Source organism: Arvicola amphibius, chromosome 8 (assembly GCF_903992535.2).
Source record: "Arvicola amphibius chromosome 8, mArvAmp1.2, whole genome shotgun sequence".
Taxonomy (NCBI): domain Eukaryota; kingdom Metazoa; phylum Chordata; class Mammalia; order Rodentia; family Cricetidae; genus Arvicola; species Arvicola amphibius.
The window spans coordinates 55,317,186-55,332,592 of record NC_052054.1 but is presented as its reverse complement, the minus strand read 5'-3'; the positions used below and the strand labels follow the sequence as shown (position 1 = coordinate 55,332,592).

Below are 15,407 nucleotides of genomic sequence, written 5' to 3'. Positions count from 1 at the left end.
TGGGTATCACAGTGACGAAAATGGCGGGCTCTACTCTCCATGGGACTCCTCTCTAGAGTTTTACTCTCGCGTTCACAGATGTCAGTCGCAGCCTCTGGAGTGTGGGTACTGGCCCGTAGGTCTGTGGGTTCTCAGTGTCTACTACAGCAATGCAATAGTTGCTTTCCTGCTCCCATGAACTTAGCTTTCTCAGAATGTGGGAGCATGGTGCCACCTTCTGGACAGGAGAGCAGGCTGCACGGCCAGCATGCTGGCAAGAGAAGTGCAGACACAGCTCTCCATGCTTCTGTTTCTGTACTTAGTAGGCGCCTCTCCATGCTTCTGCTTCTGTACTTAGTAGGCGCCTGTGGTTTTCATCTGTTACCTACTAAAACTACAGGACTTACTAGATGAGTCTCTTCTTGCCTTGTGTTTGGGGAGCGAGTTGTTTTAGTATGATTCCAGACTGGGTGTCCTGTGACAACAGTGGAAGCTGACTCATGCTCAGTTTAAAGACATCAAAAGCCTGGTAGGATTGTACATTGAACAGGCAAATCAAACTACTATGGAAAGCACAGAAACTAAAAGTGAACCAAAACAAAAAGGATAACCCCAGGTTCTATCTTTTCTTTGTCCTTTGCTGGCCTTAAATCTGTAATCTTTCTGCCTCAGCCATGTGTGGGGTTACAAGCCACCCGACCGCATCTTTCTATTATAAGCTGCCATTTAAGGGAATACCAGTGATTTATTTTAATTAGGATGTAAAATTTCTTTCAAATTATTCCTCAGTCCTGTGCACCAAGAACTCAAATATACCTATGGCAGTAGTACCCTTTTCAGACAGACGGGCAGGTGTGGTGTTACCTCCGAATACAGATGATATAGGTGTCAGGACTGCCACTGGTAGGGGTGACCTGGCTTGCATCACTTGCACACCAGAGACCTGGCCTTTAGGGAAGCGCCGTCTTCCTAGCTGTCTCTAAACACGTGACAAAGAGAAGGGTTTTGCCTTTATAGCCATTTAACTATTCACCTGTCTTCTGCATCATTCAAATAGAAATAATGTTTTCTAAAAAAAAAAAAGTTAGTTACATTATTTCACAAGAACTTTGTAGGTTTTGTGATTCTAATGGCACCGGAAAGGATGTTAAGGCAACAGAATCCTGAAGATGAAAACAGACATTGTCTTTAATACTCTTTAATACTCTCTAAACTCCTGGATCAGTTGGGGTTTTTTTAATCCCTTTTTTAGATTTATTAATATGTATGACTGTTTTACTCATAAGTATGCCTGTGCACCTTTTGAGTGCCTGGTGTCCTCCGAGGTCAGTAGAGGGCACTGGACTCTCTGGAACAGGAGTTGTGGATGATTTTTGAGCCACCCCAATGGTGCTGGGAATGGAACCCAGGTCCTCTGCAAAACAAGAAGTGCTCTTAACTGCTGAGCCATCTCTTCAACCAACAGCTATCTTGATGGAGAGTGCAGGGTTTGCTGGGGGCTGAACGGGAGGCTTGGAAGTCTTCCCGTTCCCTGTGCTCTGCATAACTCCTAACTACTGAGCACTATGGGTGCTGAGTATCAGGAAGCCCGTTCCTTAAAGAATGAAGAGATGAGCTCCTTCCCCAGCTTCTCTTTCAGATCCTATTCATGTTCTAAATGTTTCAAAGGAGAGGAGAATCTTGTTTCTTTGCTTTGAGGATGAAACATGATTTCGGAACCAGCTGCACCCTGCACCCAAATGCAGATTTTCATTTCTACAAGGTCCTTGGTGGAGAGGCTTCTGCTGAAGCAGATAAGGCAGATCAGACAGCCCTTTCTGTTTTAATGATATTTCTGCTGAAAGTGGGTACTGCTGCTTCTAACACTAAAGAACCTCCTGTTTTCACTAAGCACCCTTGGAAAGGCCCCTCCAACATCCCGGTGAGAGAAGTACAGGGTTCTTACAGCGGTACTCCACGTTACTTCATACCCAAGTTCCGAGCAGTGGGGGTCTTCTGTGTCCTGTGCATGCATCCGGGCGTCATTCAAACCTGTAACCTAGTTGCAGCTATTTTCATTATGCGAGCAGAACTCACTGCCTCTGTCTGCCTCCCCTGCAGCCTTTCTCTGCACTGGCATCATGTGTGCCTGCCTGCTCACGAGGATCTCACATCCATGATCTCCCCAAGTCCATCTGTACGGCATCTTTGCTTTTCCCTTCTCTAGACTTTTCCCTGATGCCACCATTTCAGATGTGACAACAGTAGAGTGGCTTATTAGAGCTGGGTAGAAAAGGGGGAGCCAGAGGCAAGATGGGCTGTGTGAAGATGCTGGTCCCCCAGACAGACTTGACCCACACACCCCAGCAAGCTGACCTCATCCCCTGGGTACCGGAACTTCCCTACAGCACTTTTGTTCCGGGTTCTCTCTCATTCTTCCATGCCTTGGCATACTTCCTCCCTTCTCCCCGGCACAGTTCTTACTTTTATCTCTCATTCAGGAGGTGCGCAGTACGATCAAAACCACATCATCCTCAACACAGTGAACACAGAGAAGTTAACACAAGTGTGGGAAGCCATGGTCCTGTGACCCTGAACCAACAATGCAGGAGTGTTTCCAGGAGATCTTCTGGCCACCGTATTGAAGAAAAATAAAATTACAGAGCTGATGCACTGATGGAGGAGCCAAGTGGAAAGTGGACCGAAGGCTATGACAGGGAAATTATCTTTTCAAAGTCGTTTGAATTTGAAGCCAGTAGTTTGCTGTTCTTGTTTCTTGCCTTGGGTTTTCTCAGTAACTCCTTAAACAGGTTTTGGGTGTAGATATTCTAAAGATCAAGACCACGTTGTAACTTATTTCAAGAGAAAAGAGGAGACAAGACCTCTGAGTGTTGATGCTCGGATTCCCTCAGATTGCTCGTCAGAAGACTTAGCATCAGAGGCTGCTTTGCCAGACTTCTGATCCACTACCTTAACATTGACTGCTGGATGGCAGAGTGGGAAACTCCTATATACTCAGACATGTTCCAAGGAGTTTAGCGAGTATAAACAAAACACTATTTTCAGTTAATGTTCAAAATGAATAAATTTGCAAATGTTCATGTTGATGTCAGCTCATGAGCAGAACCCGAGTTATTTTAGTCCTCTTGTGGACTGTCCTCGAGTGTCACACATAGTTTATTGCCTTCCCTACAGCTGCTATGGGGACAGTATTATGGCCTAATTTATTAACCCTGACTTTGTCACCTACCTAGAATGTGGGAGCCATATTCTATAATTTTGGCTAAACCTTGAGTTTTCAGCCTGGTGGTCCTAGGGCCACCAGCAGGACTGCTACAGATCTGAAGACACCGACCTCCCTTCTGGAAGCAGATGTGGTAGCGGCAGGCGAGGGTGAACAGTCACTTCTAGGGAGTGAGGGAGAGATCCCAAGGGTTCTGTGCAGTGCTAGCAGCGCAGAGATCCAGACCTCTTCAGGCAGTTCGGGAACAACTGCCCTGATGGACTGGCCCAGACTCTGCTGCTCAAACAGCACACTGTCCTTTTGAGCAAAACTGCCAGACATTTTCTTAGACACATCTTCCTCATTTTGTTCTTATCACAATATCACAATATTGGTGCTCTTGTCAGGGGCTGAACAAGTCCACTTCTGCTTCACCTGCTTGAGCCTGTTTGGAGCCAGCAGCAGGCAAGTGTGCTCATCCAAATAGTTTCTCTGCAGCTTAAACATATGCACAAAAACCAGCATTTAGCATGTCTGTCTTCTTATATGTACATCTCTGACTATGGGCCTTTTGTGTATGTTGCTAGAGTATGGTGGGGTAACATATCCTATCAAAAGCCTGTTTGATTTTATCTCTTGAATAAATTTATTCATGGCTAGCCATGTGATAAAATTCTTGAATCAATTTAGCGGTCCTCCAACACAGCTGAGAGTCATGGGTTGGCTGCAGGCACTTCTTAGCTACCTTTAGGAGCGCTCACTGGTGCACTCAAGGATTTAATGCACTGCCACCTGGGAGCTCTCTGGGACAAGAACTGAGGACTCCCAGATAGATAGAAGTCAAGTAGCACTGACATTTCCAATGCGGTTGTAAAGAATGGCTTGCAAGGCTGCTGTGTTTGCATCGGCTTGACCATACATACCATCAGCCAATTAGAAAGAAGGATATAATACTATACCTTCCCAGATACAAGGGATCTGATGCCCCTGTCTGGCCTCTGCAGACACTGCATGCATATGGTACACTTATATACAGACAGGCAAGAACACTCATATATGTAAAATTAATTAAAAAAATTGTACTGAGGAAATTCTAGAGTGACTTTAGAGGAAACTCCACATCCAACCAACATAATACTAAACAGGTATCTAATAGGAATACACGGAGTGGAGAGTTTCTCCAAAAAGGACTATGTACATGAAAGGCTAGAAGCAAGTATTAAGGTACAACAATGAAGATGATTATAAAACAGCAACAAACACTTTGAATAAGATTCAAGAATGACAGGCTTACTGGTAAGGCACATGAGGTCAGAAAACAGTGGACAGTAGCAGTGTCCAGTTGCTGGAAGAAGTCCGGCTGATGTACAAAACTTAAGCCAGGTGTGGTAGCACAAATCCATAATCCCAGCACTTTATGATTGGAGGCCGGAGGACTAGGAATTCAAGGTCACTAATCACTATAACCTTTCCTTTCTCATTTTACCCAAAATGACATGCCAATATTAATACCACAATATAAGACATTTATATTTTTTATATAATGTAGCTTTATAGGTGCCAGGCTGTAAAATTTCAACACTTTATAAGTCAAGTTCTCTTTAAGAAAACCAAGAACCAAAAACCAATGTCTTTTTAAAAGTCCTAGTCTCTGAACTGTGGGCTCTAATAGATAGTCTTGGCTTCCCTCTGAACTTCGTGGGCCAATCATGTGACTTTCTTTTGGCATATCTACCTCCCAAGCTCCCACAGAACAGCCCATTAAGCTTTAGGTCCTCAATGGTTTTTCCAATCCAAAGGTCCACACACTTCCACAAATTCTTGCCGAACAACCTGGTCAGGTCTCTCACAGGGAAAAAAAAAAAAAAAAAAACAAACAAAAATCATACCTGATTCCAGTTTCTGTCTTAGCTATGTTTCCATTGCTGTGGTAAATCAGTGACCAAAACCAAACTTGGGATGTGAGGGAGATTTATTTCACTTCACAGATTACTGTCCACTGTGGAAGGAAGTCAGGGCAGGCAGGAACTCAAGGCAGGAAGGAACCTGGAGATGGGAACTAAAGCAGAGGCCACGGGGAAATGCTGCTGGCTGGTTCGCCCCCTTTTAGCTTACTCAGTTTTTGGTTCCTTATACACTCCAGGAGCACCAAGCCCAGGGATGGCACCTTCCGCGGTGGGCTGGGCTATTCGCATTAATTGTCAATCAAGAAAATGCTCCAGAGACTTGTCCATGGATGATCAGGACATAGAGGTGGGGAAGAACTGGGTCCTGCTGTCTCCTCCAGTGCCACCTCCCCACTTCCTCCCCCTGGCTCCCAACTAGTAAAGGTTCTACCACCTCCCAATATTGTCGCAAGTATGTTACACACATGGGTCTTTGGGAGATGTTTCTGACCCAACCCATAGCAGCCGGTTAGGAAAATAATGACTTGATGAATTTGAGGAGGAAATTGAGTTCTTCACGCTGACATCCATCTATGCAGCACACATTTTAGAATCTCACAGACGTTCAAGTAAGATGATGGGGTCTGAGCTGCAAGAGGGCCACAGGAATCTGTAAAGTTGGGTGAAAGAGCAGCTTAAGAAAACAAACAAAAACACAGCACAGAGGCTGGAGAGATGGCTCGGTGGTTAAGAGGTTCCAGAGGACCTGGGTTCAATTCCCAAGCACCTACATGGCAGCTCACAACTGTCTGCAACTCCAGTTCCAGGGGATCTGACATCTTCAAATCAAAGCAAGTAAAAAATAATTTAGAAAGAGTTTTTTAGACATGGGTTTCTCTGTGTAGTCCTGGCTGTCCTGGAACTCACTCTATAGACCAGACTGGCCTTGAACTCACAGAGATCCATGGGTCTCTGCCTCTTGAATGCTTGGATTAAAGGTGCGCACTACCACTGCCTGGCTATTAAAAGTACTTTTTTAAAATGCATATTTTAAAAATGTTCTCTATTGAGCCAGTGAGATGACTCAGCAGGTAAAGGTACCTGCCCCAAGCCTGAGGACTGTAGTTCTGTACCCAGAAGCTACATGGTAGAACTGAGCACTGAACGGTTCCCTGTGACCTTCACAGACACCCATTGCACATGTGCTCCCCCCCACACACACAACAAAAAGAAACATTTATTTTCATTATCATTGCAGAGGTACATTCGTGGAGTGGGGAGGGTGTCAGAAAGGAATTCTGTGGAGCCGGTTCTTTCCTCTCCTCCCTCCTTCATGTGGGTCCCAGGGAGTGAACTCAGGGAGCTACGCTTGCACTGCCAGCACCTTTACCTGCTGAGCTGTCTCACCGACCCATATTTAGGTTTATAAACATATCATGAAACTTAAAATCTAACTTGGAAAAATATCTATTGGGGGCTAGATGTCTAGATCACAGGCACTTAGTGAGAAGACAGCAGCAACCCCTGGCAAGCACATGTTTATTTAAATAACGTTAACCACAGTCTTTCCCCGGGCGTGGCCTCTTTCCACCTTGAGGAAGGCTTCTGGGACTTCAGAAAAGGGGAATGTTTGTTCAATAACTGGCCGAATCTACAAAACACAAGAAGAGACAACAGGTTGATAAGAAGACCTACGCTTTCTGAGGCTAACAGTGTCTAGATATCCTTCAATACTTGTTTCGGGGGCTCTCTGCCATGTGCTGAGGGCAGGGCTCCAGCTGCCCCTTCTCCTCCTCATCCCTCCTCTCCAATTCTACTGTTTCACCTTTACTCCATCTTATTCCCCAGTAATGCTGTCACTCCTACTCAGAGCCCTGCAAGAGCTCTAGCCTCATGCTGCTTGGCATTTTCATTTTTTGAAAATTCTATTTTATTTGTGTGTGTGTGTGTGTGTGTGTGTGTGTGTGTGTGTGGTTTGTGTGAGTGGTGTGGGTATAGACACATGTGTTGCATGTAGAAATTAGAGGACAGTTTTGGGGAGTCAGTTCTCCCCTTCTGTCCCTTCTGGGTTCTGGCTATCAAAGTGGGCTTTGGATTTACTTGGCAAGTGCCATCCCACTGGGCCTCCCTGTCATTTTCTAACGCTGTGTGCTGTTATCTGTTAGCCTCACGTGTGCAATGTGCACCCCTGGCCTCACAGCCCTTTCTATCCCCCACCTGCAGTGTGTTTTTCTGAGCTGCTCTAGGAGCCACTGAGCTCCCTCAACGCCTGCAATTACTACCGTGAGTGCAAGTCTCTGTTGTGTTTCTAGCTGTGCAGGAAGTAGCAAGGCCCTTGCTGCATATATCTCTGTGCTCCCCTCATAGGTGTGCACACACACGTAGTTTGTTTTCTAGTCTTAAATACATGCATACATATTTACATACACAGAGCAGGAAGCATCTGTGTATCTTTATATATCTATAATACCAACATGTAATGGGTGCTTAATTAAGGCTCTAAAATGAAAAGCCATGAGGTAGGAAGCAGGTGTCCTCTGTGAGCTCTCTGGGCGTGGGGAGTTCCACTCAGCAGCCCACAATGCTTACAAGATACAGGATGAGGAACCACCAGCTCAATCCGCTCAGTGGCATCTGGGTAATGCTGGCTACCTCAGCACTGGCAGAAGTCTCCTGAAAGCAGGTCGCAGGCAGAAGTCCACCTGAACGCTTCCTTCCAAATGTCTAGCAGAGAGTCTGTGTCCACTGGACACCACCCTGGACTGCTTCTCACAGCTCCACTGACAAGGGTCAGCTGCCACAAGGCACACACTGACGCACAGCCTAAACAACCCTTTTCCTTTGACAAGAGGAAGACATATTTTATGACGTTCGGATGCATCTGATGCCATGTCCTCTGATGTGACTTTCAGAGCTTCTCAGGCGCCACACACTCCTCCCATGAGCTGAAGATTCTTCTGCATCCACAGATCACTGCAAGCTCAGACTCACAGTAAGAGCGGAAGTGCTCCCACATTGGACTACCCAAGTTACATTCCTTCAGAGTCGGGCTCACTCTGGGCCACTGACCTGAGTCAATGCCTGAGTGCCACTGCCACTGCTCTCAGCGCTGCCCAGAGCCGGCCATCATCAGCTGCTGCTTTTCATCTCCACCAGGAAGGAAGGGAAGGGGGGCTGGAGATGACAGTGAGTCATCACGCCTGAATCCTGGCCTGCCTTCCCTGTGTCAGCTGAGGATCTGGTTTCTAAGCCCTGCATCGAGCCCCAGCGTTGACAGATGCTGTGGTACACTGCCTATGGAGGGTGTCACTCACTGATAGTCCCCAGCACACTGAGTGGGCCCTCAGATCCTTCCATACCACCGCAGGAGCACATTCAGAGCTGACATGAGCTGCCTTCTCTGTTAAGGGAAGAAGGCACTTGGGCTGTTCCAGCACTCTCCTTAGAGCTCCAGGATGCTGTTTACTAGATGCCACTTAACTGGTCAATGAATGACCCACACCCACACTTCAAACACATCCTCCACTGCCTCTAGGTACAGTGGACTCAGACTCTGGATTGCTCTGAGTAAGTTCCAGAAAGGCGTGCACACTTCCGCAGGAGTCCCTGGGCCTTTCTGCTGACTCTCACGTACCGAGGCTGCCACCCACATATGCTCTCAGCCTACCAGGTTCACTACACCTCTCCCTGCAAAGCACCAGCCTAGCACAGTACACAAAGCAGACTCCACCCAGAACACACAGCCTGAGCCATCATGCCAGGCTCCCTTCAGAGCTCTCTGCCGGAGCCACAGAGCCAACTTGCTGACTGGGCCACTGCAGCGGCTGAACACTTTAATCTGGCTGGGCAGGCCCTTTGTGACAAAGAGCCCGAGAGGGCTGAGTGTGCCATAATGAGTCATTCAGCGATTCCTGTAAGTGACAATGAGAAGAAAAGGGCGGAGGGTGGCCTTCAAATTACAGTCAGGATATGTGACAGTACAGGGAGATTAACTGGATCATGAGACAGTGTCTATGCACAGCCTCACGCTGGATCTAGAATGCGTGTTTGTTAAAGAGAAAGGGATCAGAGTTAAACTCCAGAGAGGGGAAAAGGTTACTCACAGTGAAGTGGGGATGTTTATGTGATGACTCTGCTGTAGTCCACTTGGCATGCGGAGCCCTGTTATAAATCAGACAGGTGCAAAGCCACACTTCTTGCTGCACAGACACCGGGGATCACAAGTGGTCAATCAGGAACCACCCACAGCAGCAGCCCTTATTCGGTGAGGGAGGCAAGTGTGGGGTCTCCTGCGTGCACCTCCCCTGCCTTAAACAGGACTGGGATCTGGCACCCCTTTTTTAACACAGGGACAACAAGAACATCACCCTTCCCAAGTATGACCACCCTTACAACAGCACTGCTGTCTACCAGCCACTGGGCACGCTTCTGAGGGGCAGCTAGGAGCTAGAGGGGATGAGCATCTGAGCTAAGCTGCTGAACAGAACAGGACGCTGAAACCCAGCAGTTGTGTGGTTCACACAAAGCCGGAGCTCGCAGGAGAACAGCCAAAGTGAGGACCCGGGATCCTTGACTATACTGCCCAATGGGACGAAGGTGGTCTGGGAGTCAACCTGTCCACATTTCCCTAAGCTCCGCATCCTCATCCTCATCCTCTACAGGCACAGCCCCCAGGCACAGAAGCTGCAGATATCAGAAGGTGAGGTACATGAAGATGAACCAACAGATGCAGATACCATGGAAGATTCAAGAGCTCTTGGTTTAAGTCCAAATCCACATCTCTGCTAATGGGCACTAGGACCACAGTCCCAGAGCTCTCTCTGGGAGTTACACCCCAGTTTCTGTTAGGCTTGTCAATGTAAAGGAGGAAGGTTAACTCAAAACCCCCAGAGCGGAGAAGACAGCAAAAGGAAGAGGTGAGGTTTGTTCTAGTTGGCTCTTTTTTGGGTACTTCCTGAGTCCACAAAGTAACATTAAAACTGGAAGATGGGCGTGGGACAGATGAGGGATGGTGGATGAAGGTGGCTCTGAGAGCTTAAATGTACCCATCAGAAGAGATTCCAGGAAGCACTCCTTTCTAGCCACAGGAGTGGAGGAACTCGGTATCGTTCTCATGGAAAAAAACCTCAAGAGCTTAGAAAAAAATCAGAAAAGTCAGGCATGATGGTCACAAACGTGACCCCAGAGCCAGGGCCTAGACATGGAAGCACTAAGAATCCGAGAATAGCCTGGGCTAGTAAAGCGAGGCCTAGAACCTTCTTTCAAAAGAAAACAAAAAGGAGGAAAAAATTAAAAGGAATTCAGAAGCATTAAGGCTGCGATGATATGCTGGAATACCAGGCACGCTAACCCTCTTCTAGTGGTTCTCATGACCCGTCCTCAAACTATAGTGTTCTCCCTATGGAGCAGGATCCAGCTGCAGTATGAAGCTTGAAGCTTGGCCCTCCAAGAGGGGCTGGAAATCATCTACCTCAGAGCTAAGTGTACTCCCTTTCAAAGCTGTATGTCTAATACAGTGGCCTCTAAATACATGTGACTAGTTCAAATCTAATCAAGAAAGTAACCAGAATGGAAAAGTCAGTCTCCCGGCTACACTAGCCACATTTCTAATATTCAGCAGTCACAGATGGTTTAGTGGCTACCTGCTGACCGAGAGGATGGACAATTCCACCACCACAGAAAGATCTAGTGGACAATACTGACGAGGAGGCTAACTATTCACAGCAAACCTGTGAAACAGAGCACTAGGTGTCCTCAGCAGATGGTACAGACTGAACTCAAGCAGTGAAAATAAAGAAATACCAAACTCTGGGAAGACTACACTGATGCTCAACCAAACCTGAATGGTCAACTAGAATTCTGAAGAGACCTGTAAACATTAGGTACATGACAAAAGGGTTTTAAAAATATGAAGAAGCCAGGCATGCTGGTGCAGGAGGCTGAATCTCTGTGAGTTTGATGCCAGCCAGAGCTACATAGTGAGTTCCAGGAAAGCCAGGACAACATTGAGAGACCCTGCCTCTAAAACCAAAAGCAAACAAAATATCGTGTGAAGAATACATTGTGCAAATAAGGATATGCAAAATGGTTAGTTAAAAGGGGCCAGGTATGGTGCAGGCCTTTAATCTCTGAATTTGATACTACCTGGTTTACATAGAGAGTTCTAGGTCAGTCAGGGCTACATATCAAGACCCTGTCCTAATCAATCAATCAATCAATCAATCAGTAGGAACTAGGTAGGTGGCTCACGCCTGTTACCCCATCCACTCATGCGGCTGAAGTAAGAGGATCTCTTGAGCCTAGGAGCTCAAGGCTAGTAAGTATTTTTAATAATCATAATCATAATATTCATGATGAAATAAAACATCTTTCTTCCATACTTGACTTCTAGTCATCTAGTTTCCTTCTTCAAGGAACAACCAACATTCCAAGAGCGCTGTGCATTACATCAGTCAGAATGGGCCCTACACAAAACATTCACACCCAAATTCCCTAGGCCTGTGACAAAACTTGGCAAAAGGCTTTGCAGACGTGATTAGGGTAAGGGTGCCCAAAGCAGATCACCTCGGGTCAATGAAGTAGAATCTTAGGAGCCTTAGAAGAATAAGGCAGGTCTCAGAATGCCTGTGGCCACTAAACCTTACAGAAGGCAAGCAAGCAATCCTGCCTCCAGGAGGAACACAGATCTGCCGGACCATTTTAAACTACCAACTTTCAAGATCATAATAAATGTGTGTTACTTTACACCATGGTGTTTGTGATAGTTTGTTTCAATCAGAAGCTAATGTGCATACATAAACAAATATAAATCAATATTTTTCTCCAATACAGAGTCATCCTTACCAGCAGCTGCCTACTGACGACAGTAGAGAGTTACCAAGGTTTCTCTTTCTAACCCATGCTAACCAATGGTATAAACACATCTTACTTTTGTTACAGCTTTTCATTCCCAACCAAAAATGGTCTGCTAAGTAGTGTAAGAACAGGAAATGCTTATTGTGCTCAGGGTTTCTCCTAAGCCAGCCACGGAGCTGCAGGTCCATGCAGACCTTCTGAGCAGTCCTTTACACTCCGTGCTAGCAACTGATGATCCTTCAAGACAACCAGAATAGCGGTTTTCACACCAATGTCTGAGAGCCCAGGTTCCTCAGCAGTGGGAGCAGTTGCAGGAAGAGGAAACACTAGCAGGGACGGCTGCTCTCTGCCATCCTGCCACCAGCACAGGGTTCCTCTCTGCCTTTTCCATATATGACCAAGTTTCTATGGTTACTGCCAAGTTAACTATGTGCCTAGGAAAAGGATCAGGAAACTTCTTTTGTTTTTTGTTTGTTCATTTTTTGAGACAGGGTTTCTCCATATAGCAGCCTTGGCTGTCCTGGAACTCACTCTGTAGACCAGGCTAGCCTCAAACTCAGAGATCTGCCTGCCTCTGCCCCTGAGTACTGGAATTAAAAGTGTGCACCACCACCACCCAGCTAAGATCAGGAAACTTTTCTCTCTTATTTTTCTCCTTTAGGGTTAGGAAGCTTACAACTTCTCTCTGTCTTTAATTTTTTCTTTGTTTCTTCTAAAGATAGTGTCTCATATTATAGCCCAGGCTGGTTGTAGCAAGGTTAGAGTCAGGGTTAAGGTTTCTCCCATATGGCACTGAAACAGGAATAAGGCACCATATCACTTCTTCCTTAGCAAACTTTCAGTAATACACTTAATAGTGAACAGTGTTGTGGGCCATACATGTTCTAGAGTTTTTGTATTGTATTGTATAGGTTTGATGGCTGGAGAGATGGCTCAGCTATTAGAAGCACTGGCTGGTCTTCAAGAAGACCCAAGTCTATTCCTAATACCAACAGGGCCACTCACAGCTGTCCACAGTGCCAGTTCCAGGAGACTTGATGCCCTCTTATGGCCTGCACATGTACCAGACACATAAGTAATACATAGATATACACGCAGGTAAACAGCCATATTCATGAAAAATAAAATAAAAACTTAAAAATTGATTCCAAACATAAAACCTGGGGCTGGGGAGATAGCCCAGGAAGTAAAAGTAGGCCCTGTCACAAGGACCTGAGTTCAGAGTCCAGTCACCCATGCAAACAGCCAGGCATGATAACATCACCTATAACCCAGCTCTGGGGGAAGGCATGTGGAGGCAGAGACAGGTAGCTCCTGGGAGCTCAGTCTAGATCAAGATTCAGGGAAAGACCCTGTCTCGAAAATAAAAGGTGGAGAGGAAGACCCTCAATTTTGACCACTGGACACCACATGCACATATACATTCACGGGAGCATTTGTACCTGCACACATATGAACATAAACACATATACTACACACACATGCGCAAGCATGTGTGCGCTCACAGACACACAAATAAATAATAGAAAATTTTAAATGTTTTTAAAATACAAAAGCCATTCTCAGCTCAGGGGTCATACAAAAATAGGCCTAAGATTGGATTTAGCTTACTGACTATATTGTGCCAGCCCCTGGCTAATACAATTAAAATATTGTATTAGTCTTATAATTCAGATCCAAATTGTACATCGCTACAATAAATATGAATATGAAATCCTACTATTAGCAGAAATCCTCATGGTGATAGTCAAGGAGAAAAGGACTCTGAGGTCCCCATATACTTATAAATGTCAGCTCCTTGGCTCCTTGTCATCTTGGGCCTGAGAATGGTGGACACATTAAAGCTGAGGGCTCTAATGCCTGAAATGTTCACAGAAAGCCACCCAGCCAGGAAGCAAAGTGACTGTGAGGGCAGTGCTGACAGGACTGCCTCCCTCTATTGTGGCACTGTGGATCTGCAGCTTCCTTCTCCATGCTTCCTGGCGCACACAGGGCTGACACTGAAGTCAGATGCTTGTGCGTGCAGGGGTGGTCTACGTAGGAATGCACCATGTGCGTGCACGAGGAAGCAGGAGGTTGACATGGAGTGTCTCCCTTTACTGCGCTACCTTATTTTGAGACAGTCTCTCTAACTGACGGAGCTCACTGATTGGTTAGACTGACTGGCCAGCGAGCGCCTGGTGGCCTCCAGTCTCTACTTCCCATGCTAAGGTCACAGGCATGTGCCACCGTGCCTGCCTTTTCCATGGCTGCTGCTGCTGTCGTGCATCAAGCACCTCACCCATTAAGCCACCTCCTCTGCCCCAGACACCATTTTTGACCAGGAAAATTCAAGTTACAAGTGAGCAGAAGCAGATTTTCTTCCCGTTTTTAGACCGTCTCAGTCCTGATGTGAAACAAGCAAACAAGAGGGAAGATGACGGGACCACAGAGAAACACTAAACACAGGCTCACAGGCTACATTTCTAAAGTGGCCGCCTGACTATTTATTACAATACTCTGGGCTCAGTAATTGCACTTCTGTGAACTGAAATGGATGCACTCGCAGTTAGCACTCTAAACAAAGCTGGGCTATCTACTGAAGCTCTATTTGTAAACGATCAGATAACTATTGGCACACCTGTGCAAAGGAACATTAATGCGGCTATTTACAAAACAAGGACTGGAGAACATCTTAATATGCTAATATGAAATAAATTTAAGAAGGGTGTCTAAAAACAAAAGGGAAGGTGAGAAATGACTCAGGACTCACTTGTCTTTTCCTGTCTGGATAGAACGCCTTTGGGATTTTCAATAAACTAGTCATACTGGTTTGTCTAACGAGCAGAAGCTCAGGGACTGAGCGATGGAGTCAAAGGTAGTTTTTTGAAATAACCTCAACTTCCAGATTTTGAATCATATGAATATATTTATCCAACTTAGAGCAGCTGGCTCAGTTGTTCTGTGCCTTTACAAACAGCAGCTACAGCTCCTCTCTCAGGCTCATGCTAAGCAGACTCACTAAGTCCTCCTCAGAGCTTTGAAGAACTGGATTGTCCTTGTCCAGCTGAGCAAGTCTCTTCAAATGGCACAGTCTGCAATATCCGCTGTTACCCCTCACAATTTCCCAGTAGACAGAGACAGTGACCTCTCACCTTCAGACCATGGCAGGGACATGACAAGACACCTGACCTCATTGTACTCACAGCCACCTATCAGCTTATGCAGGCCCAGAGCTCTTCCCTGTCAAAAACAACTTCCAAAGCTAATAGCCTGAGCAGTAGAAAGAGACCTCCTTCAGGCACATCTCAAAGGCATCTTCTTCCTCCCATGTCCCTTCTTAGCTCTTCTACTGGTTATTCGCCAAATTTAATGGGTTCATATATACAAATCCCCTCTCATCTCTGTTGGGTAAATAGAAATTTCCAAGTAGAGACAAAGTCATAATATTTTGAATACAAAAGAGAGTGACAAGCATTTGGCAGTGTGAGCAGACATCAGGACAA

General features: G+C 46.0%; 2 protein-coding genes across 3 annotated transcripts in view; one reads left to right on the top strand and one right to left on the bottom strand.

The window, feature by feature from the left end:
* The window catches only part of Crybg1 (crystallin beta-gamma domain containing 1), a 58,359-nt gene extending 54,519 nt beyond the window's left edge, over window positions 1-3,840 (top strand). Inside the window, exon 20 of the mRNA XM_038338914.1 lies at window positions 2,460-3,840. Within this exon, the coding sequence (XP_038194842.1) occupies window positions 2,460-2,548 (89 nt within the window). The 3' untranslated portion in view covers window positions 2,549-3,840. The remainder of the gene's footprint in view (window positions 1-2,459) is intronic.
* Window positions 3,841-6,589: 2,749 nt separating this feature from the next.
* The window catches only part of Rtn4ip1 (reticulon 4 interacting protein 1), a 37,384-nt gene continuing 28,566 nt past the window's right edge, over window positions 6,590-15,407 (bottom strand). For both annotated transcript variants that reach the window (XM_038339146.1, XM_038339145.1), the window contains exon 9: window positions 6,590-6,718. In XM_038339146.1, the coding sequence (XP_038195074.1) occupies window positions 6,611-6,718 (108 nt within the window). In that variant the 3' untranslated portion in view covers window positions 6,590-6,610. The remainder of the gene's footprint in view (window positions 6,719-15,407) is intronic.